General features: G+C 38.7%; 1 protein-coding gene and 1 long non-coding RNA gene across 13 annotated transcripts; one reads left to right on the forward strand and one right to left on the reverse strand.

The window, feature by feature from the left end:
* The first annotated feature begins 1,296 nt into the window (after positions 1–1,296).
* Positions 1,297–3,482, forward strand: LOC131795889 (uncharacterized). Its single transcript, XM_059113489.2, has 2 exons — positions 1,297–1,329; positions 2,052–3,482. The coding sequence occupies exons 1-2, from the start codon at positions 1,297–1,299 to the stop codon at positions 3,480–3,482; spliced, it is 1,464 nt and encodes a 487-aa protein (XP_058969472.2).
* Positions 3,483–5,795: 2,313 nt separating this feature from the next.
* Positions 5,796–19,039, reverse strand: LOC131787494 (uncharacterized). 12 transcript variants are annotated; one of them, XR_010718246.1, is made up of 11 exons: positions 18,743–19,039; positions 17,112–17,200; positions 16,253–16,349; positions 12,556–12,649; positions 12,207–12,297; positions 11,352–11,439; positions 10,569–10,622; positions 10,103–10,297; positions 7,491–9,747; positions 6,540–6,726; positions 5,796–5,969 (listed from the first exon to the last, which is right to left on the reverse strand). It is a non-coding gene; the product is annotated as an uncharacterized lncRNA (long non-coding RNA). The 12 variants fall into 12 exon arrangements; XR_010718243.1 differs by having other exon boundaries at positions 7,487–9,747; XR_010718240.1 differs by lacking the exon at positions 7,491–9,747 and having other exon boundaries at positions 18,743–19,026.
* Between the last annotated feature and the right edge of the window lie 3,436 nt (positions 19,040–22,475).

A 22,475-nucleotide genomic window follows, 5' to 3' on the forward strand; every position in this document is an offset into this window, starting at 1 on the left:
ATAGATCACCTTACCAAGGGATAGAAAAAGAGTATTGAGACTCAAATCAGGTCGTAGGTAGGCGACCAAGTTGCTAAGCAAGATTCAAAATGGCGGCCTCTGAAGCAAATTTCAGCGCATTTCAAAAGATTTTACGCTAATTGAAATCAGAAGGTGGAAATTTTAATGATTTCCCAAAAAATTTTTTGATGATGTAAATACAAATGATATGGTCTCCTGAGCATACTTATCTCTTCGCCCAACATCTGCATCTTTAATTGAAGGCAGTGCTTTGCGATGGGTTATTTGTACCACATGCAACCAAATAAATCCGGTTTTATTGCCATACCGCATAAGCATTCACTGCTTTTGTTAGTGAGTCATTATTACAAAATTATCCCCTGTGGCAGAATGAGCGTTCACATGACCTATCAGTTTCCAGAGTTCACGGTCTTGGGTGGCATCATAAGGAGACAAAATCGAGTTATGCAGTAATGACCAGACCGGTTAGACAGGTTAGATATGTCGCCAAGCCACCTCTTTCACTATTCTCTTCTGCTTCTGTTACCAGCAACCTTCCCTTCGAAACATACTTTTGATACTCCTTATTTACTTCGTATGATGTTCTTATGAAGTTATAGTGTACCTTTGACCAAAGGAAGGACTGGGGCCATACCAATTGCATATAGACGGGTTTGCATACTCATGTGATGCGCTAGACGCGCAGATGACGTGCATAACGTGCATGATATATGTTAGCGTGTAGGATGGATAAAAAAGAGAGCTTCAAATTCCCGCGAGATCCACTGCCTCTCAGAATTTCAATTCCGAGGAGAAGCGTTTTTTTTACAGCATTTGAAAATTTAGCAAAGAAAATTCAGTAATTTGTATGAAAATCATAACAGTGGGAATGGGGTGCAAATCTTATTCCTACCATACAAATCATTGTAATTGGTAAAATTCATCCACAGAAACTACTGCTGAAGCAATTTATATTAGCCTGAAAAACATTTTCAGGCTAATGATTGATTCAGCTTGCACGGTAACCTAATCAGTTAAGATAGTTTTTCAGTTTTTCTTTCAAACTGGTTGAAGCATAGCGCCTTGAGAAAGCCGACTGTGTTTGCACGCGTCATTAAACATGAAATACGTAATAAAAAGACTAGTACTCTAAAACTATGACGTAGTAAACAGTCTATGACGTCAAGATGCTGAGCTCTGCCACTATAGTCAACTTAATTTTGAAGCCTCTCGTGTCTTTTTTAACTCCGTTAAATCCAATGATATAGGAAGTTACTGTAATTGAGTAAAACTGTGATGAGAAGTGGTCAAATATGGTTTGGTTTTGTGGTAAGAAACTGATTGTTCTTTTGGTTTGCCAGTTGCAGAAAATGTACGCGTGAAATTCGTGAAATACAACTACTTAAACAGAATTATAATAATTGCTTTACAATCTGTTGATTCCAGCAGTTTTGCACTTGAAAACGGTGGTAGTGCCATATTCTAGCTAGACCATTGTTTCACTTAACAGTGAGAAAATATCCTACGAAATTTAGCCCTGCAATGAATGCTGTTCTTCAGTAAAAATCACGACCAATAATGTAATTTCAGAGCTGAATCAGCGCTACCTGGCTTTCAAACGACTTGCATTTTATTGAGAAGCCGTCATATGTTAAGGGTTATTATACAAAATAATAAGAGTCAATAGATGTTACATTATTTTACCTGAAGATTTAGATATATGAAAATTCACATATTTGCACTGCGGTGGAAAGATGAAATTAGAAGATCCTCGCAGCTAAGAACACTACTGAAACTAGTAGTAGTAAGTAGGACCTGAAAAAAAATTTCAGGCCCGTACGGGATTTGAACCCATGACCTCTGCGATACCGGTGCAGAGCGCTGCACCGGTATCGCAGAGGTCATGGGTTCAAATCCCGTACGGGCCTGAAATTTTTTTCAGGTCCTACTTACTACTACTAGTTTCAGTAGTGTTCTTAGCTGAGAGGATCTTCTAATTTCATTATTTTACCTCTTGGATATTTTAACACCATAGCTGTATTCAATTTCAGATCCTTTTGATGTTGGCCTCTTTTAGTCACTGCAGGCAGCCGAGGCGTATACTTCGACCAAGGCTTCAAGATCAAGAAAGATCATTCACTGCACCAACGGGCAATTCTCCATTTACTAAACGCATAAGAGACAGGAAAAATAATGTAGAAAATGCTAAGCATTCGCAGATCCTTGCCAAACAGGTATCCAGTCCATCTCTGTTACCGACAGCTGAGTCAGAACCTCTTGCAGTAGATCCAGATGCGGAGGTGGAAGCCACGACTGAGACCTGGCCCGAGGCTGGCCCAGAGTGGTCAATTGCTTTCGAGGAATGGGGCGGAGCCTGGGAATTTCATGTTTACTTCTTTGCGTTAATATTTCTGGGTTATGCTCTTTATTCTGCATTTTTTATTGTGATTGGACTGTACACAGGGCTAAAGCAAAAGTACCTTGGCTTCTGTTTAAACGCCATGATGTTTATTCTGGGCTTTACTCGGATGTTTGTGTTGTTTACAGATCCATATCACCAAGGAGACCTAATACACAACACGTTTGCGATGCGTCTCTTGTGGTCGCTTGGTGGTCCGTGTCTTACCTCGGCCGATTGTCTAGTCATTCTTGCTCTGGTCGAAACTGCTAAAGTTTCCCTGGCTCCTCCAAAGATGCAAAAATTCGGTGTTATTCTTAAAATCATCGTAATGCACTTTCTTCTGGTGTTGACGACTGAATTTGTCGTGGCGAGCTTTATCGAAGCAAAAGCCATGCTTCTTTTCTGCCAGATATTTTTCATAGTGTGGGGCACAGTTCTTGGTGTTGGCTACTTTGTCCTTGGATATAAACTCGATAAAAAGCTTTACCGTCACTTGGAAGTCAAAGATAAAAGAGCATTGCTTTACATCCGATTAATATACGCCTCGGGTGTCAATAATCTTATCCTTTCTGTAATGTTTATCTACTCCAGTGCTGGAGTTTTTGGAATTTATTCCAATGTGAAGTATATCGACGCTTGGTCTTGGTGGGCGGTTCAAACGTGTTATCGCCTCGGTGAAGTGTTATCCGGGATACTAGTCTTCACAGTCAGTGCAAATCGACAGAGAATCAAAAGGGGAGCTGATCACACGTTGGAAGGTGATGGTTTAGATGACGATTCAGCGCAGCCTGGTACAAAACCATTCACGCCGAGAGAGAAGTATAGAATATCCAGCGTTTTATATGATATAGCTTCGATGAGATTTCTTACAATGGCAGGAGATCAGTGGACAACCATGTTGGAAGATTTACAAGAGACGAAACACGAAGTAGCGATGTATTACGCCCGCGAGCAAATGGACGCGCAGACACACACACACACGCATGCGCCTGACACGCAGAAAGAAGTTGGGCTACAGAGTATATCTGTGGATTTGCACGATGCAAATCTCGAAGCAAACGAGTCCCTTGCACTCGCCTAAACGCACGCGCAAAAAAAGACCATGATTAGACATTAGGTATCTACAGAAGTGTAGTATATTGCTGACTTTTGGTCTGTTTCTATTCAACAATTTGAAAGATTCATCGTAGAAAATGCACATGCCTGTATTTGTGCTTTCAAATCTCTCCTTCGACAACGTGTGCGTTTTGTTTTTCCTTTTTGTGTGATAGCTTTGAGGTTGTTGTTGCGCTTGCAATTAGGGAGTTTGAGCAGAGGCGTCCCAAGCTCACATCTCGAGAAAGACGAAAGATTAATTCTCGGACATGTATTTATTTATGAAAGCGTCACGCGTTGTGTTACGCGGTGTTGTGTTACGCGGTGTTAGGTTACGCGAGGAATCGTAGACTTATACGTCATAAGGAATAGTTTGGGAAACGAAATATGGTCGATTTACAACGCTAAATATTCCGAAATGTGAACACTTTACACTCCTTGTGTGTCCGTTGCGATTTCTGGTGATTTCTGCCATGAGACGGCTGGGAAATGTACAAAGTTTACGTGTTTAGCTTTTGAGCTTTTTGCCATGAATGCGACCCCGGCTAGGCGGGTTACCCCGCCTTTAGACGTTTACATGGTAAATTGTCATCCCGGTTGACAGGGTTACCCAACCTATCATGTAAACGTGATCAAGATAAAAGGAGAGATTATATGGAAAGGCGGGTTACCCCACCTTGGCAGGTTACCTCAACTACCTGGGGTCCTCCACCTCCATGTAAATAGACCCTACCTCCCAATAGTAATTCTCCTTACTGTCTGCCGTACCATTCTTATGATGCTAGTTCGAAGAATTTGTTATTGGATCAATTTAAATAATCCCCTAAATGATACTTTTCTTTATTCTCATCACTTTTTTGCTTAATTGATATTGAATTGATAATGTAAGGAAAACATGATGTCTTGGTCACTCATGAGAGCGAAATTAAAGGGTTAAGTAAAACACTGAAAGTACTCAGCTCAGAAGGCATAAGACAATGATTTTAAGAAGAATGTAGGTATCACGCTTTAAAAGTACATTTTCAGACATGGGCTGAGAATATTTCAGCAATGGACATTATTATAATAATAATAATAATAATAATAATAAGCATAATTAGAATTTATAGGGCTCATCATATGCATGATCAAATATGCTGCTCTGAAAATAAAAAATTAAAATTAAATAAAAAATAAACATTTTTTATGATAATGGCAGCTAACTAAAATCATTATAAAGTTACATTTAGATCATTGTTAACAAAACCTTACAATTCCCTAAAGAAGATAAAAACACTACATTATTGAAGACAACAAACTGAAAGCTTGGCTCAAAAGGTAAGTTTTGAGATTACGCTTAAAACCAGATACAGGTCGGTGATGTCACTTAGTAGACTATTCCTAAGGGTAACAGTCTTAATCGCTCTGACGAAGGGCCAACACTCGAAACATCAGCTGTTAAACTCTTTACAATGACCAATTTACCTTATCAACTCAGTCAATAATACTAAATTACCATGTCATACTCTCCCACCGACGCAGCAGAAACTTACCCCCTTTATTCCAAAGGTTCAATCACCATGGAATATGACCTCAGCAAGTTGATAAAGAAGTTATAAGATGTTAATTGTCAGGTGTGAGATCAATTTAGACAAAAGAAAAATGTTTTTGAACTAAGTCTACCTTCTGTGTCTACATGCAATCTGCATTTGGGAATATATATAACGGCGTAATATGTGACTAACAGTTTATATACTGCAAGATTTTACGCCACTATCTGCGTCGGTAGATTAATTATAATAAATTAATGTATAATTAAATTATATTACTGCCGTAAAATTTGCATTACATATATCACCGACCGGATTTTAAAATCCGTAAAATCTTACATATAAACATCACCGACTGGAAGAAATTACGCCGTTAGTTTATTAACAGGAGTACAATTTTACAGCATGTAAGTAGCGGAAGTGTTTATTCTTTTTTTCTATTATGTTTTAGCGAGGCCACTTTAGTAAGTGGCGCGACAAATTTTTAGTCAAGCCTGAAAAGTGACAAGGTATGGATAGCTTCTACGGGCATAGCGTTTATAACAATTTTATCACTGTAGAGTGGTATATGTACTCCTACGATAAACTAAGAAATTTATCACAGTCTAGTTTGAATTCGAATGTCTTGTCTTGCTTTTTTTCGTGTGAGCGTGGGTGTGTATGTGTGGATGTGTTAGGATGTGTTATCGTTCCAGTTCGCAATTTCAAGACCAGTCATTACCCACATTATCCCTTGCCATGTGAATTTAGAAATGATGCACTATCCGACATTTCACATTTAAAACACTCTTTATTAAGAAGTTTTAAGATTTTGGACAGTGCCGTGAAAGTGGTAATGAATATCACCACATCACTGTCCCTTTTGTATTCTTTTCTATCCCGACGGCTGGGTCTTCGGCATTGAGCCCGAATATGGCCTACGGCTCCACGGTTGTAACATTTCTCTGCAAGGAAATAAAGACTTTTGTTATAATAATAGCTGTAAAAACCACGTGACCCTTTGCGCGAAATCATGAAAATTACATAGTCTCTACGATTGAATAACAGTCGTGTCTTTTGCAACGTAATTAACATGGATTGCCATTTCATTAAGAGAGGGTCACTTGTATCTCCATGCGGCCATGTCCTTTTCATTAAACAAATAGGAGTGAATCACTAGAAGACCTCCCGCAAAAATGTGACATGTGTAACATGTTATTTTTACATGTGAATGCCAACGCTATGGTTGCAAAGTAATTCGTACGCAAATGAAATGGTTCGGTGTTCCCTTTACTTTTCCTTTCTGTTTGTCCGTTTGCGTGTAATTAATTTTAATTTAGGGAAAAACAATATTTCTCTCGATCACTGCTCGCACTCCCGAGGCATATTCAACACTCGAAGGGATGTTTGGTATGTTAATGCGCCATGCTATATCATATATTTTAAGTTTGAAAAATAGGCGAATAAGACTTAGGAAAACCAAATTAAACGGTTAAAAATGTATCCAACGGTAGGTAGCAGTTTAGATTACTTACTGGGACGACGTGGAGGTTGCCGTAAGGGTTGACGCGGTTGGACAGTTGTCTCTCTGCGCCGTTCTGTCCTCATGTCTGCTTCTCTCCCTTTCTCTTCTCCGTCTCTCTCTATCTTCGTCTATTGGGTCTTCTTCCCTCTCTCTACTTCAATACGGAGCAACTCCATGGCATCATGGATTTCAGCCATCTGAAAGGCAGAACCCAAATAATTCAACGTACATCCAATATTTTTTACCAAATATATAATTTTACACTGTCCGACCTTTTTCGACTTTCGAGGAATAGCACGCTAAGACTGACACATCATGATTCTAGGAGATGTAAATAATTAAACTTAACTAAAGAAATACAAACAACAAAAAAAGTTTTTTATAAAACTGAAAGGACACTTCCAGCGAACACATGGAAAAACTAGTTGTAATTGAAAACAGTGGAATCTCTTAAACTTTAAATGTATAATGAAAGCTTGAATGACTCAAACTTTTCAGAGTGGTGCTTTGATAAACCTTGTACAAATTAGAAAACTTGACAGACTTACGGTTTTAATTGATGCGAGTTACTTTGGAAAACTGATAAAATATCAGAATGGTGTGAGAGAGGAAGAGTTAATCGTATGATTAAAGGAAGTAAGAGAGAGAAATTCTCGACACCAGAAATGCAGACGCTTCTAGAAAAGTCTCCTTCCTATTCTACCGGTTCGGAGCTAATGAGGCTGAAATGTTCCGATGATTGGTGGTCAAAAGTGTTACGAAAGTCAGTAAATCTAGAGTACGTAGACATCAACTTCAACATAACTAGATGCGACTCGTTTAACAGGGTGTGGAGACAATATAAAGTTTCCGAGAAAGGTAAGGAATTTTTTGCGCCGTCCGCGCAACGACCTTGTTCTCGATTCTGCAGTCGATCCTTTTAACGAGGAAAAAAAAGAGAAAGCCGCCAAAACTTACTCACACATGTCCAATACACCTGACCTGAGTCGGGTTACCTTCACCAGCAGGCGGATTGAGTCCTATTGCGACCGGAACCGGAAATGGCCGTATGGCGCTTGACTGGTGGTACCGGAAGTAAGAGGTTAACATGAGCGAGGGGGATTGAAGATATTGGCAAACAGACTCGATCGGATCCGATGGCGACAGTTTGTCCTGGCAAGAGTCGATCGAACTCCCCCGAGGTCAGTTCGTGAAAATATCTCTCATCCATGAGGCGAGACAAGGGCGCTACACTTGAAGTGTACGTCATTCTTAAAGCCATGACGCGAAAAAAGCGCGCTACATATGTAACATTGGTCGTTCTTAGAGCCATAAGGCGAAACAAGCGCGCTACACATGTAACATCCGTCGTTCTTTAAGCCATGAGGCGAGAAAAACGCTACACATGAAATAAACCTCGTTTTTTGGGCCATGAGGCGAAACAAGCGCGCTACAATGAAATATACGTCGTTCTTAAGGCCATGAGGCGAATCAAGCGCGCTACAATGGAATATACGTCGTCTTAAGCCATGAGGCAAAACAAGCGCATAACACATGTAACATTCGTCGTTCTTTAAGCCATGAAGCGAGGCAAACGCTACACATGAAATATACGTCGTTCTTTAAGCCATGAGGAGGGAAAAAGCGCGCTACAAAGAAATATAAATCGTTCTTAGAGCCATGAGGCGAAACAAGCGCGCTACACATGTAACATTCGTCGTTCTTTAAGCCAAACGCCGCTACACATGAAATTTACGTCGTTCTTTGAGCCATGAGGCGAAGCAAGTGCGCTACAATGAAATATACCTCGTTCTTAACGCCATGAGGCGAAACAAGCGGGTTAAACATGAAAAAGTCGTTCTTTTTACAGCCCCTCCACATCCTCGACGTTGCCATAATATTATCTAAGTGTCTATCTTTCTGATATTTAGCGGCACATTATTCCAAAGTCTTGTTGCTGATACAGCAAAAGAACGGCCTCCTTCAGTGTCACACTTATAATAAGGACAGATATAATTATAGCTAGCATGCCGCGTGATTCTGTTATGTTGTGTATTGTTAATCGTCAAGTGTTCATTGAGATAGTTCGGAAGAGAGCCATTTACGCGCTTCTAAAAAATAACACATTTGTTAATTTTACTGTTCATAAAAAGGTATCCATCCCAGCTTATAGAAAGTGTCAGAGAGGGTGTTAGGTGGTCGGAATATGAAATGATTCTAGATGCACGTTTCTGTAATTTCAAGACTCTGTAAAGTGGTTCCTTGTCACATGATGACCAAATGACGTCAGCATAGCTCATTACTAGGCGAATAATGACATTGTTGAGCAACAGTCGCTGTTTAAGTGACAGAAAGGGCCTGATTATACTCAAAAGACCTATGCGCGAGGCAAGCTTATTGCAAAGATTTTCAACATGACAATCAAATGAGAGTGAACTATCGATTGTTAAATCTTAAAGTGTTGGACTTTTTCCATTTACGAGCCTATTGTCCTCAAATGTGACAACAAGTTCATTATTGATCTTAGACGCCAGGCGCTTTCCGGTGATCGTTAAGACTTTAGACTTTGACTCGTTGATTGGGAGTTTATTTGAGTCAGCGCAGTGACGTATTTCATCGGCGGAGATATTTAGTGAAAGTTTAAGTCAGGTAAATTATTAAAGTGAGCAGATGCTGCCAGGGCAACCCGTCTCCATCGGATCCGTAGGAGGCCATTTGCCGACATTTTCCATCCCTTTCACTATACTCAACATTGCTATATATTCCTAAGTGTCTCGCGAACTGACATGGGGCGATGTCCGATGGTCTCTTTCCACAGCGACCCGTCTCTATCGGATCCGACGGAGTCCGTTTGCCGACATTTTCCACCCCTTTCACTACTCTACCTTGCTGTATATTTTCTAAGACTATCGCGAATTGACGTGCGGCGAGTCCGATGGACTCTTGCCACGGCAATCCGTCTCCATTGGATCCGACGGAGTCCGTTACCGACATTTTTCACCCCTTTCACTACTCTACTTTGCTGTATGTTTTCTAAGTATCTAGCGAACTAACACGCGGCGAGTTCGATATACTCTTGCCACGACAACCCGTCTCCATCGGATTTGATGGAGTCCGGCCGTTTGCCGACATGTATTTCCACCCAGTCCACAACTCTATACTTTCTAAACTCGGACTCAGTTTGGGTGTATTGGACAACCCAAGCTTACAAGAAAAGGAGTGGACGTGGACACCATCACCTACCAAAGTTAAAGGAAGTTTTGAAGCATTCTGATACTTGGCACAAGCTGACAGACAAAGATCAATACGAATTTCCCGGATTCGAGACTGACCTACAGTCCTCACAGAAACCATTGGCCAACTTAAGAGATTGGCGCAGGTTGCCTTTTGAAGCCAATACTCGGCCACATTTTATCTGGGATGACAACCAACTGCCAATAAGAGGCTCGCAAACAACGAAGCACAACATAATTGTAGAAGGTAAGAAGACATCCTTGTACGTGAGACGGGGGCCTTGTGAAGGCGTGAAAACTTGTGCTGGCCCTGACTGTGAGTATGTGGTATCTAAAAGACAAAAGATAAATCGATGCTTACGTCACTGGGAAAATTAATCTCTTCTTTCATCTGCACCATGTAGTTTGCATATGGTCTACATATGGCCCTGCAATGACGATGGAAGGCGATGGTTGGTCTTGTACCGGTAACTCGACACAATCACAACAAACCAGCTCCACACAGCATATCAAGTAGAGTGAAAGAAGACATCCAAAGAGTTGTTTCCGATGACAGCTAAAAAAAAAAACAAAAGACAGTGTGAAGGGCCTTGGAATTGGTTACGTCCCAGCCGAAGCTAGTTCGCCTGCAGCAAATGCCGACTGCGTTTAAAAAGAGAGGAAGATAGCCCTTGGCAAATGGACGTCTGTTTACAGAGAGCTACGCCCACTCGACGAGGTGCTCCGATTCGATAAAATTCGGAAAAAAGTGAAAAGCAACCAGTTGTATGATGATTGAATAAGTCAACCAGATGATGGATCAATATCAGATGAAAGGGAGCGAGTACCTCTTTACTTCTTGCAGAAAGTATGCCTTCTTCATGGCTCCATTTCAATCTGCACTGTTGATTACAACAGAGGATTTATTCATGGACGTTACTTCTACTGGTAATGACTTCTTCCCATACCTCCTAAACGTTGTTTCTTTTAACGACGAAACGTGCGTGTATAATGCGGTAGCAAGATTTATATGTAGTAGGCAAGACAGTGAGAGTTACTCTAAGTCCATCGCCACGATTTTAAAAAAAGTGACGTTTGATCATGCCCGCTTCGCAAATGGCAAGAATTTGAAATCTATCTTGGTTGACTTTGATGATGGACAATACAAAGGAATTCAACAGCGTCTGGGTGAAGACCTTTCCCGGAAAGTGACCAGGAGATGCAAGGTTCACTGGCAGCGATCAGTTAAAAGAGCCTGCAGGCTTGTTTGCATGAATGACACTGAAGTTCGCATATTAAAAGCCCTGGCAAGCAAAATCGAAGACGAGTGCGAAAAAGAAATGTTTTGTTGCTTTTCGATGCGCTCTCTGGCACCAGACAATTACAAGGAAGGCAATTTGTTGGTCTCGGAATTTGACACCATCCACAACAAAGACTGGACGAAGCTAGAGCATTGGAGTAAATGGTGGTTCCGTGTAAATCACCTCACCATGTTTACAAGGGCTTTTAAGGAAATGGACGACAAGGATTGGGAACAGGGACCAAGCACTTCCAATCCTATCGAGTCTTTAAACAGGCAGTCACTTCAGGAAGGTGATAATATACTTCATGCTTTGATGGAGAACATTTACCTGGAAAATCGCCTCTGCGCTGTGAAGACAGCAGTTTGCAAAGAGAACGTGACAACGTCCTACAAATCATCACCTGGCAAGCAGAAGGCTAAACGAAAGCGACGACGCACTTAGTACGAAGGAGTGGAATGTCATGGGAACAGAAACGAACACACTACATATTCTTAACATAGATCTCGCCATAGAAAACAAACACAAACGCAACAAACTAAACATTCTGTAACAGGAGTTTTTTGGTTCTAATCTTGACCCTCGTTTAAAATGTTTTCTGATTTATGGATACATTTGTTTGACAACGGTTTTAAGCTACAGCTAGTTAAATATTTAAAATTTCAAATGACACGTACCATCCATGTTTAGAAATTCCGTGTTTGAGTTAAAAACCTGTCCTTCTTGATCACAAAAAGCCCCTTTCAAAGAGAAAAATTTTTTCTCGTACAAAGGACGAAGGCTCTGCTCAGAAATTAAGAAATTCTATTGACCCATATTGGTAAATTCTTTGGGGGTAAAAATGTATAATCCGAAAACAAACACATCGTTATCTCTCTCAAACGAACTTCTGTTGGCTAGTGAGAAAACCCGAATAGCGACCGAATAGTGCGAAAAGTCGCGAACAGTGACGAATAGTGACGAATAGTGGTGATTAGTAAAAATAAATGAATTGATAATGAAATAAAAATATTCATTGCCCTGTTTTGTAGATTTATTGGATTCAAATGTGTATACATACTGATTGTTTGACAAAAAAGGCATAGGGTAACATATAAATTGTGTTTCAAACATGTATGCTATCATTCTGAAATATATAAAACAGAGGTACTACTTATCTGATTCGCAAAAAAACGAGTTAATCACCGACACCGGGATTCCTCGCGACTCGCCAAGGTTTGTTTTCCAATTTGCCTGGGCCGCTACCAATCACTTCTTGCCCAAAAACCAACGAAACCTGCGAAGTAGAACTATGGTGGCTACTGTTGTTTGCCGATATTTTCCGTCGGCAAAACGTAGAAGTCAGTAAATGTGACCGATTCTTCCCGGGAAATTTTATTATCTGGAGCTTGGATAAGTCAAGAGAGTTTCATTGACAGCTGGATTACACTCCATGATGTGAAACCACTTATAAAACCATCGCACTTTTTCCTCGCTTTTTTTGGCACATACAAAAAGGAAAACGTGAGGCAACTGAAATATGATTCATACTAACCTGTGAGTATCATTTAGCACTGGCACAAGTCGAGTAAACAGGCACACGCATGACTTCACAGAGGAGGATCGAAAACAGGAGTTGGCGATATTTTCTATAACAATTATAGTCCAGTGTTTAAGTGCCAGTTTCGCATTCACATGACAAAAAGTTAAAGTACTAATGGTCTGCCTCCCCCCCCCCCGATAAAATGGTCCAAAAAAATAGTCCAAAAAATGCTCCAAGAAATGCTCCAAAAAATAGTCCAAGGGTCCAATGATCTAGTCGATATGTTACCCTATATCTTTTTTGTCATATACTCGTTATATACACACATTTGAATCCAATAAATCTATGAAATAGGGCAATAAATATTTTTATTTCATTATAAATTCATTTATTTTCACTATTCGTCACAATTCGCGACTATTCGGTTACTATTCGGATTTTATCACTGGCCACTTCTGTTGCAAAGCTAGACACCGTACCCCTTTCGACACCAAATTTTAAAGAAATGGTTCTCAACACTACAATTCTTCTCTCAATTGCTGTAACATACAAAGATAAATGAGGTAAATACTTTCCACCCATCATTAGGGGTGGAAATCTTGTGCACTTCGGGACCTTAGAGATTTATAGGAACGCATTAGTAATTTAACAAAATTCTTCTATATGTTGGAAAAATATTGAAGGAAATGAGTCTTGTTCGCAAAAAATCCTAAAAAAATATTGGATGTCGATTACAATCCTTCGCTTTATTTAGCAGTGCACTCATGCCTTGCTGCAACGTTTTTTATTTCCTTTGATGAAAAATGCATTACTCGAAACAATGGCTGCCTTGGAATGAAAAGTTACATTCTCAATGCATAAAAATTGTAAGATTTATCTTTAGAGCTCAAAGGTATTGTTCTGTTTTTTCGACTCAGTCTGTTGTTTAGCATTCCCGGCCTCTTTAAACTGTTTAGACTTAATTTTTCTTAGCGACAGTTTAATGTAACAAGTATGCTCCTACAGTGTAAGTATTATATCCATTGTTAGAGGACGACGTGTTTGCATTTGTTGGTTAGAAAAATCCGCTTTCATAAGCTAAGTACTTTCTCTAAACAAACCGCAAAAACTCTTCGGATAAAAGCAAAAATAAACTAAAACACAATAAAATCCTATTAACCTGTACTAACAGATACCTTCTTCAAATCGTTTCATTTGAATGTAAGAACCAAGAATGGCCTTGATTTTGCTGCATAAGTGTCGACGTCTCCTGTTTTTGCTAGTAAACGGCTTAAGTGCCAAAAGAAACATCTTGCAATCTCTCAAGTGAAAACTCCTTTTGAAAAGCTCACAACTATTAAATTCATCCGATATTTAATGATAATATTGCAGAATTCTAAACCAACGGTCGACAATCTTACTCATTCTAAATGTTCTGTTTCGACGCAGATTGCTGGCAGAGACACGTATGGTGGTGTTTGTGGAAAGTATGTCTCTCAACTAAAAACCAACTGAAAATCTCTCTTTCAAAACGTTATAATCGGCAACATGGGTGCAATTAAAAAATGGCTTATCTCTATGAAGTCCAAGTTACATTCATCAATATGATAAGCGTAAAACAATAGTTACTGCTTTGTAGAATTTTCAGGATATAGTTCACAATCTTACTTGACTCGCTTCTCTTTTTTGCACTGTGATAGCTCACAAAAGTGTTTCTAGGAAGAGAGAAGTTGTATGCGACAATGGATACCTTCAATGAAATGACCCTTCCTACGAGTATAGGGACAAAGGTAATAGCATTCTCACAACGCACTTCTACTTAAAAAAAGAAACTGGCTCGAACACGCTTGCTGAGTACGCTAGAGCACACTTAAATGTGCAGATGCTTTTGTTTCATATAAAACCCTACAACCAATACAGCGTGTACTGTTGAAAAATGAAGCACGAGCAGGCAAACACGCAAAGCGTGTTAACCTTCGAATACAAAAGCTAGCGTGCGAGCGGACACAGCACACTAGCGTGTGACCTCGTGTGCAGCAGGCATGTTAACTGAACGTAAAGCTAGAGTAATCATTACTCAGTCAATGTACTCTCATTCTTGAAGTAAAAACCGAAGCTCGTATCGATGTTTATAATTATCAACTTCCTGATCAGAAAAAAAAAAGTTGAAACATTTGGCCGCGAACGAGTTGCAAGGATTTAAAGCAGATGCTAAAATTACTTTTTCCACGTGGAGAGTTTACTTTTAATGATGTTTGTGGCATTTCGAAGCACAAAATATGTTACCCAGTGCCGGACGAATTGCGACGATCGCGTAAGATATTCATGAATCGCCATAACGTATAGCCGGTAACGGCCAAAACATTTGTGTAAAAGCATATTCCATCGGATAGCCGGAGCTATTTTTAAGGGATGGTAAACAATACCAAAAATGAGAAATAATGTTGTTGTCAACAACTCATTGTTTTCGAGAACACTACGAATCTCAAGCGAATGATTTCTCTTAGTCACACGTCCAGTCACGTGCCTTCAACTTGATTCAATCAACGCAGTCAACAAATTACGAAAACCATCATGATTCTCGGAATTAGCTCACAAGCCGAAAAAATTCTCTTCGATAATGTGAAGGAGTATAACTTTTAATTAATTTTTTAATATTAGAGTTGTGACAACGGGAATGATCTTCGGCAACAAAGAAAAAAAATCACGGTAATTATTTTGTGCATACCAACAATGTTTACGCTTGGGAACCATACGGCGTTAAAATTCATTTGTCACAGCCATTTGTTTATTAATATTTAACTTACCCATCACGGTTGAGTGTTATTGAGTTCAAGTAATATGAAAATAACTTATGTTTACCACATATTAAAAAAATCAATCATAGCAATAGGGAGTTGATATTTTAAGTTGGTAAATCTTTTGGTAGCTTTCATTATCTGTTAAAAGCTCTTCAAAGAATATTAAATATGTTCGTTTTGTAACTATGTGATCTCTCACTTAAAAGACTTTATCCTAAGAGAGAACTACATTAACCCAGTCGATCTGAGACTACCTGATATCCAAAGAGTTCTCTGAATGGTTAAGAAAGTAAATTTTCCGAGTTGAAACGGTTTTCAGTGACTTGTCTTAAATGTTTGACTTGAAAATATTTACAAAATTTAGGGACTAATTATCTGTCTAGGAACTTTTTTTTATTTGAAATGACCTTTTAACTGGACCACTAGCTCTCGAATAACAGCCGTTCAATCAATTTAACCTTTTCATCCCCAGATCTGATTAGTAAATCTCCGTACTGTCTGCCAACCAATTCTCATGATGTCAGTTCGGATAATTTGGTTCTTGTCGACTATAATCTCCCAATTGACATTTTACTTCATTCTCATCACTTGTCTGCTTGATATTGTGTAGATATTGTAAGGAGAAATTCTTTCTTGGTCACTCATGGGAGTTAAGAGGTTAAGCTGGGACTTCCTCTCGACTGAAAAATGTGATTGGTCATTCTTTAACCTTAGGAGGATTTTTCGTTAAATTTATTCAGCGCAGAAAACGTTCCCTGAAAGTTCTGTTACTGTACATCGGAAAACATACTTTACAATGGTTGTTGTTTTCTACCTTTGTAGTTTTTGTAACAACGCTGTTATCATCAGAATATTTTGGATAGTCAAGCTAATGAGTATTTTGGCATCGTTCTCTAATTTCGTACTGTAAAGTTAGTCAAACAACTTACAGTTTGCCGAGTTCTTCATCATTGATCTCTCTGTGCATTTCCCATTCCAATTCTCCAATCCTTTTTGAGTCCCTGTTTTCATCCTCATCTTCCGACTCTGCAAATCCAATAAAGAAATTCATCAGTAACATAAAACGCACACGGTTAGCTTTATTTCGTCAGATAAGCCATCTAGTATGTTTAAACTAGCACTACTGGTCTTATTAGAGTCCTTATAGCTTAGCTTTAGGTGGTGTAAAAATTAGGGATTATTCGTCAAGCAACTTGTCGGTAAAGGGCAACGTCTCTTAATAATTGCTCGGGGGTTGATCGATGATCTTTAGGAAAACTGCCCGGACTTTTGGCAATTTCTCGGAAAAAAAAATTATTTGACTGTTGTCAAAAATTCTGCTCAAGTTTTCGAAAAAGCGATTACTGATAACGACAAATTTCTTTTCAGGACGCCCCTTACTGAAAGATCACTTTAAAAGATCTCAAAAAACCTTCAAAACGAACAGAATTTTAGGTTGAAAAAGTTTAACATCATTGTGAATGTTTGATTGATTGACAATATTAAGTCACCTCTTCTATAAACATTTTTCACGTGCAAGTTTCTTTTAATTATAACATTACAGACAATGACGAAGAATTTCTTCGATAGCAATGTTTACCATCAACAAAGTATCTGCCTGCAGTAATATCACTTCATCAAACAGTACTGTAAGTTATCTCCTTCAAACAGACATCGAATAGATCGGGGAATGGAGAAACTACGAAATATTTTTGTTTTCAGCAAAATAAAATTTTCGGTTTACTGGACGCAAACCAGCCCCATAAACTATACATAACTTAATCAGTCGTCACAAACTAAATAACAAACCTTATTGGATGCTTCCCTCCATCTTCATTTTCCTCCCTTGTATCTCTTGATTTCCAAATTTTTGCTTTCATTCTATTCTTGACCCTGCCCTTGAAGAAAAAAGAATGTTATGAGAGTACATGTAGGACTTTCTTTAAATAAGTGCCTCGTAATATCCAAAAATGTATCGTTTTTTCCGGCTGCGAACGAAAAAAGGAAAATAGCAGATAATTTTTTTATCAGCTAAATCCTAGCAATAATAGTTTTAGGCTTGCCATTTTAATCAATTTCAAGATATTCTCTAGAAATATGTCGAAGTTATGGGAATATTTGTCAGGCTAAAACATCGCCATAATAGATAGGTTAGATGAATTTTCATGTACGATAACCATTACGTAACTCTTTGACACCAGTGTTTAATTATCAACAGAAACAAAGAAAAAGATTAATCACACCAAAAGCGCTCTAAAGTAAGGGAATATGTCATTTTTTTTTTCTTTCGACCCGGTTAGTTTCTACTTGCAGTCCGTTAAATCCAGATTTACGCGTTCACAGCACATCAGTCGTACATACATTTGTATGCTAGTATTGTTTTTGTTTGGTTGTTTTGTTTCGTTTTGTTTTTTAAGAAACTATGGCGCGCAATGTACATCACATAAAAAGCAGGTGCATGGTAAATAAATCTGCCTTGACACCGTGCGGAATTTCTTCGCCTAACCCTTTAACTCTCATTAGTGACCAAGACAGAACTTCTCCTTACTACCATATCTGGCAGACGAGTGACGAGAATAAAGAAAACGTGTCAATTAGGGGAATATTAGTTGATCCAATTTCAAATCTCCAAACTAATATCATTGTCCTACCACTCAGTCCATCAGTGTGGGCGGCCGCACGAGAAATTATTTGGCTTGGCAGAGAGCCAAATAATTTCTCGTTCAGCCCCACCTAACTCGGGCAAAGAGCAGTTTTTCATTAAACCACCTCTCGCTTCGCCTTTCACCTTTTCCCGGCCCTAGCGCCCCATCGCGTCAGACTCTAATACGAGTGTAAAAGGAACGAGCAGGTGAAGGGCCATACAGGTCATAATTTGATGAATTCGGCTGCGAACTGTTGCTGAGATACTTGACAAAAAATGAAGTACAACAAAGGCAAATTGATGAAGTAAATCAATAAAGGTAGAAAAAGCACCTGGTGAAGACAAGCAAAGACGTTTATATCGATTTGATCAACCATACGATGCTTTTGAAGTTCATTTTTTAGATTTTTTTTTAATGAAAACAAGACATGTTTCGGATGAAACATCATCCATTGTCAGTTGTATAATGAGAAATAAAATGAAATTATGCAATAAAGAATATAACAAAAAGAGATGTTAACAAGAATATGGCAGACAGTAAGGAGAATTGCTAGTGAGATCTGGGAGTAAAAGGGTAAACCGTTAACCCCTAAGAGTAACTAGCATCTAATTTCTCCTCACAATATCATCCCAAAATCACACATTAAGGTCATGAGAATAAAGGATATGGTCAACTAGAGAAACTCTTGATTATGAAACAAATTCTCCTCATCAGCACCTTAGGTAATGTATTGGGAACAGTATAGAGAATATGCATACTAATTTTAGGGCGGATGGGGTTAACTGAATTACTAACCAGATTAAAAGTTGTCCGGTTTCTCTTTCCTCCCTCGAATTTCTTACTTTGAGAAGTTCATATTCTATGCTTGATGTTTTCCTAACGAGAGAACCAAACTTCGAGATACAAATGAATTGATTTCTAAAACTTTCACATCATTCTTTAAGTATGCACATCAGTTTAATGTTTAAGAACGGTATCTATATCGACAGAACTACATCAGGAGATAATAAAAGCTTACATTCTAATACAGAGAAGTAACATTACATTCAACATCCTTCGAGAAAGTGAAAAGCAATTTGAGATAAAGGCTATTTATTCCCTGCACACGAAACTAATTACAAGTCCCACAGCCATTAAAGTTTATTCCGGTATCTGTGGTATGATAGCACATGTACTAAGAGCCTCGCTTTTTCTTCTTCTGGTTGGGCACCCTCAAGTAGTTTGTCAGATTTCTCTGACAGTTTGTCAGATTTCTCTGACAGCTCACCGGTAACTATTTAAACTCCTGGTGGAGAGTTGCTGTGAATGTTGAATTTTCTCACCAAAGCACATAACACAAGGTTTCAACCAAGATCTTTCGATTCGGCTGATTTGAGCTGGCGCGAGATATCCAGTATTTACTCACTCCATGGAAACTAAATTCCTCTGGTTTCCTAAACCCATTCTGCTTCAAAATGCTTTCAAAATCACCGATTTTTTACTTTGCGGGCATGGTTGGGAGTCTGAGAAGTAACAAGCGCGTTTACAACAAATCTAATTTTGACATGCTGTGAGCGCAAGTGACTGTATGTAGAATAAGAAAACGAGTATAGAAATGAAGAGATAAATTACTGCACATTTAGCTATCAATAAACTAACCATTAAGTAAAAATTCCTCACTGTTGCCCGTAAATCACGTGGCACATGTAGAACTGTCCGGGCGGCTGTGCATGGTTGAATTTTCCTTTCCATATCCAAAGCTCCAGTTTGAACGAGGGCAACGGCAAGAGACACGGATACTGCACTTCTCTAAAGATGAAATTACACGAGCTATTTACCTTGAAGAAATTCGAGACAAAACGACATTCATTTATCCCCGACGTCGCACTCGGGCCACCTTATCAGCAACTTCGACGAGACACAAGCTGGACTTGACTGAGCGGACGAAATCTAAGGTTGTAACGTGGAAGCGATGTGTTTTGAGGCCCGAAAAAGCTGCAAAAGAAGTTGAAATTTCTTGAACTTCTCACGCTCTTTCCGCGTGTATAACTGATCGCAAATATGAATATTAACTTTCAAAAAATATTTGTAATTCAAATGAGTTTTCTGACTTTGAAAGGCGGACCGAAAGCACCGAATGACTCTTCGTTCGCGGTCGTTCAATTATATTCCAAAATGGGAGGGCCAATTGAGAGCTAATTTTGAACTTGGTATTAGACTTCGAAGGGTGAATTTATCGTCAAAGTAATAAAAATACTAAGCAGAACTCAGATGAAATAAACAAATACATCAAATAATGAAATGAAGAAATGAAAAAAAAAATTCCTTGAAAATCATTCTTCAAGGAGTTGAGTTTTCAGGTGTGACCTTCATAAAACATGCGAAAAATGAACTTTCGTTACATCAATTTTCGTTTTGAAAAGAAAGTTGCTGCCATAGACGTGTTTGTAAAGCGTGGTTATAATACAGTAAATAAACTTTGAATCGTTTGTCTAATGATAAGAAGTCATTATCAACTTACTGAGATCGCGACTTTTCCATTGTCTTACTGCTGGTCTTCGTCAGGCGATGTGGTCGAATGAAATTTGCGAATAATTTTTGAAAAAGAGTTAGATTGGTAGGGAATCTGCAACCAGACTAGGAAAGTGAGATAGTCACTCGAATTTTGAAGATGGAATCTGAATTTTCTCATATTTTTCTCCTTAGTGCCTCTTCCGATACCTCCGTTGTTTATTACAGCAGTAAAAGATGTATGTTTAATCAACACTTTTGAAATATTGCTTAACACTTTATTTCGCGAAGTCGGCCGACAGGTTTTTTGGGGAGCTCTTCTTCACAATTACCATGTCTTTTTTACCCATAACCTATTCAATTCACATAAGATTATATCACAATTGATGTTAGGTAAGCAATTCACATTACACTTCGGAAAAATCAAACTACAGAAGAAATGCAGTTAACAAATTATAATTTAAGTGAATCCATGGTAATACCTGTAGCATTGTATTGTTTACGAAAGTTCCAATCATAGATGAGCATACCCTAACAACAGTTATAGCAGAACAATTAATGTAATACCAGAAATAAAGTTTCTCAAAAATGATGAAAATTACCTTGGAGATTAGAGGGACTTACACCTCATAGAAACCAAGTACAGAGCAGATACTTCAACATACAAAAATACATCCCACACACTGCAAAATATTTCTCTACTGATGAGCAAACTAGGGTCCTTTGGTTTCATGTGGAGACACAGCAAGAGTACTTTAGAATATCAACATTCAAATCAAGCTATTAACTTTTGACCCCTCTAGAGACTAAAAGAGTTTGTACTGGAGCCAAGTGGCCCATCCAGGTGCAGCTTATACCAGTTTTCAGAGCATGAAGCCACAAGGAATATTACTAGTTCTCCCTGAATGGGATGCTAGTCCATCTCAAGGTTACCCCCTGTATTTCATCAAGATTCCCTGACAATTAACCACCTCCCATTTATACTCCTGAGCCCAGTTGTTTAAAGGCTGATTAGTGCTAACCCAGGGTTAAATTTTAATCCAGGTTTCTATATTTCTCTGTTCAAAAGCAGTTTTGGAATAATTTTACCTATTGTTTTCAGAGCATTCAATAATCAAATTGTAGATCAGATCTGATATCAAATTTCACACTAACCCTAGGTTATCTCAACCCAGCCCTAGGTGGAGAGAGGTTCTGTGAGAATTAATTGTTTTGCCCAGGATCACAACACAATTACCCAGCCAGGTTTCAGACTTCTACAACCAGAGTCCAGTGCACTAACCATTTAATTAAAGGGATTCCTCGAAAAAGAAAGTCATCGAAAAATTTTTTTTCTTTAATTTCTTTAAATGTTTCCTACCAATGTTTGTTTGGAAAAATAAATTTCAAAAGAAAGGTCACTATGCTTGTGTAAGAGATATGATGAGCCAAACTTACCCCATTGATACCTGTACAGGCACGAATCACACATCATTTCATGGGTTCAAAATACATTTTGAGGTAGCTGAAGGTGAAGGTTTTAAATTAGAGCTTGAAAAAATTTGATGGGTAGAAATTCTCAAGCATATAGAACAATTTGATATGTGGAAACTGAAATTGCGCAATTTTAAGCAACAAAATGTTCCTTGAGTTATTGCTTTCAAAGTCATACTGTACCTTGCATCATCGAGTAATGGGCTTTTTGTATGATTTTAGCTGTATTTTTTTTTTCCCTTCAATGAATTTTTTAAATTTCTCCAATTTAAAGGGGATAATTTGTACACCAAAATTCTGCAATAAAAATATAGGTCACCATGCTGGTTTAAGAGCCAACGGCAAGACAACCTCTTTACCTGGTCCAATTATTGAAAAACAATAGCATGTTCATGAGCTGCTGCGGTCATTATAGCGTTGAAAACGAGAGCAGCTGTTGTGCCTTCGTTACCCAATAGGTCTTCCAGGCTTTGCCCACTTCCATTTCTCTCACATGAAGCTGCCATGTTGAGTTGCTCGCCAGAATGAGGCTAATCCCTACAATCATCTGGTGTAGATAAATCCT

Source organism: Pocillopora verrucosa, chromosome 7 (genome assembly GCF_036669915.1).
Source record: "Pocillopora verrucosa isolate sample1 chromosome 7, ASM3666991v2, whole genome shotgun sequence".
Classification (NCBI taxonomy): domain Eukaryota; kingdom Metazoa; phylum Cnidaria; class Anthozoa; order Scleractinia; family Pocilloporidae; genus Pocillopora; species Pocillopora verrucosa.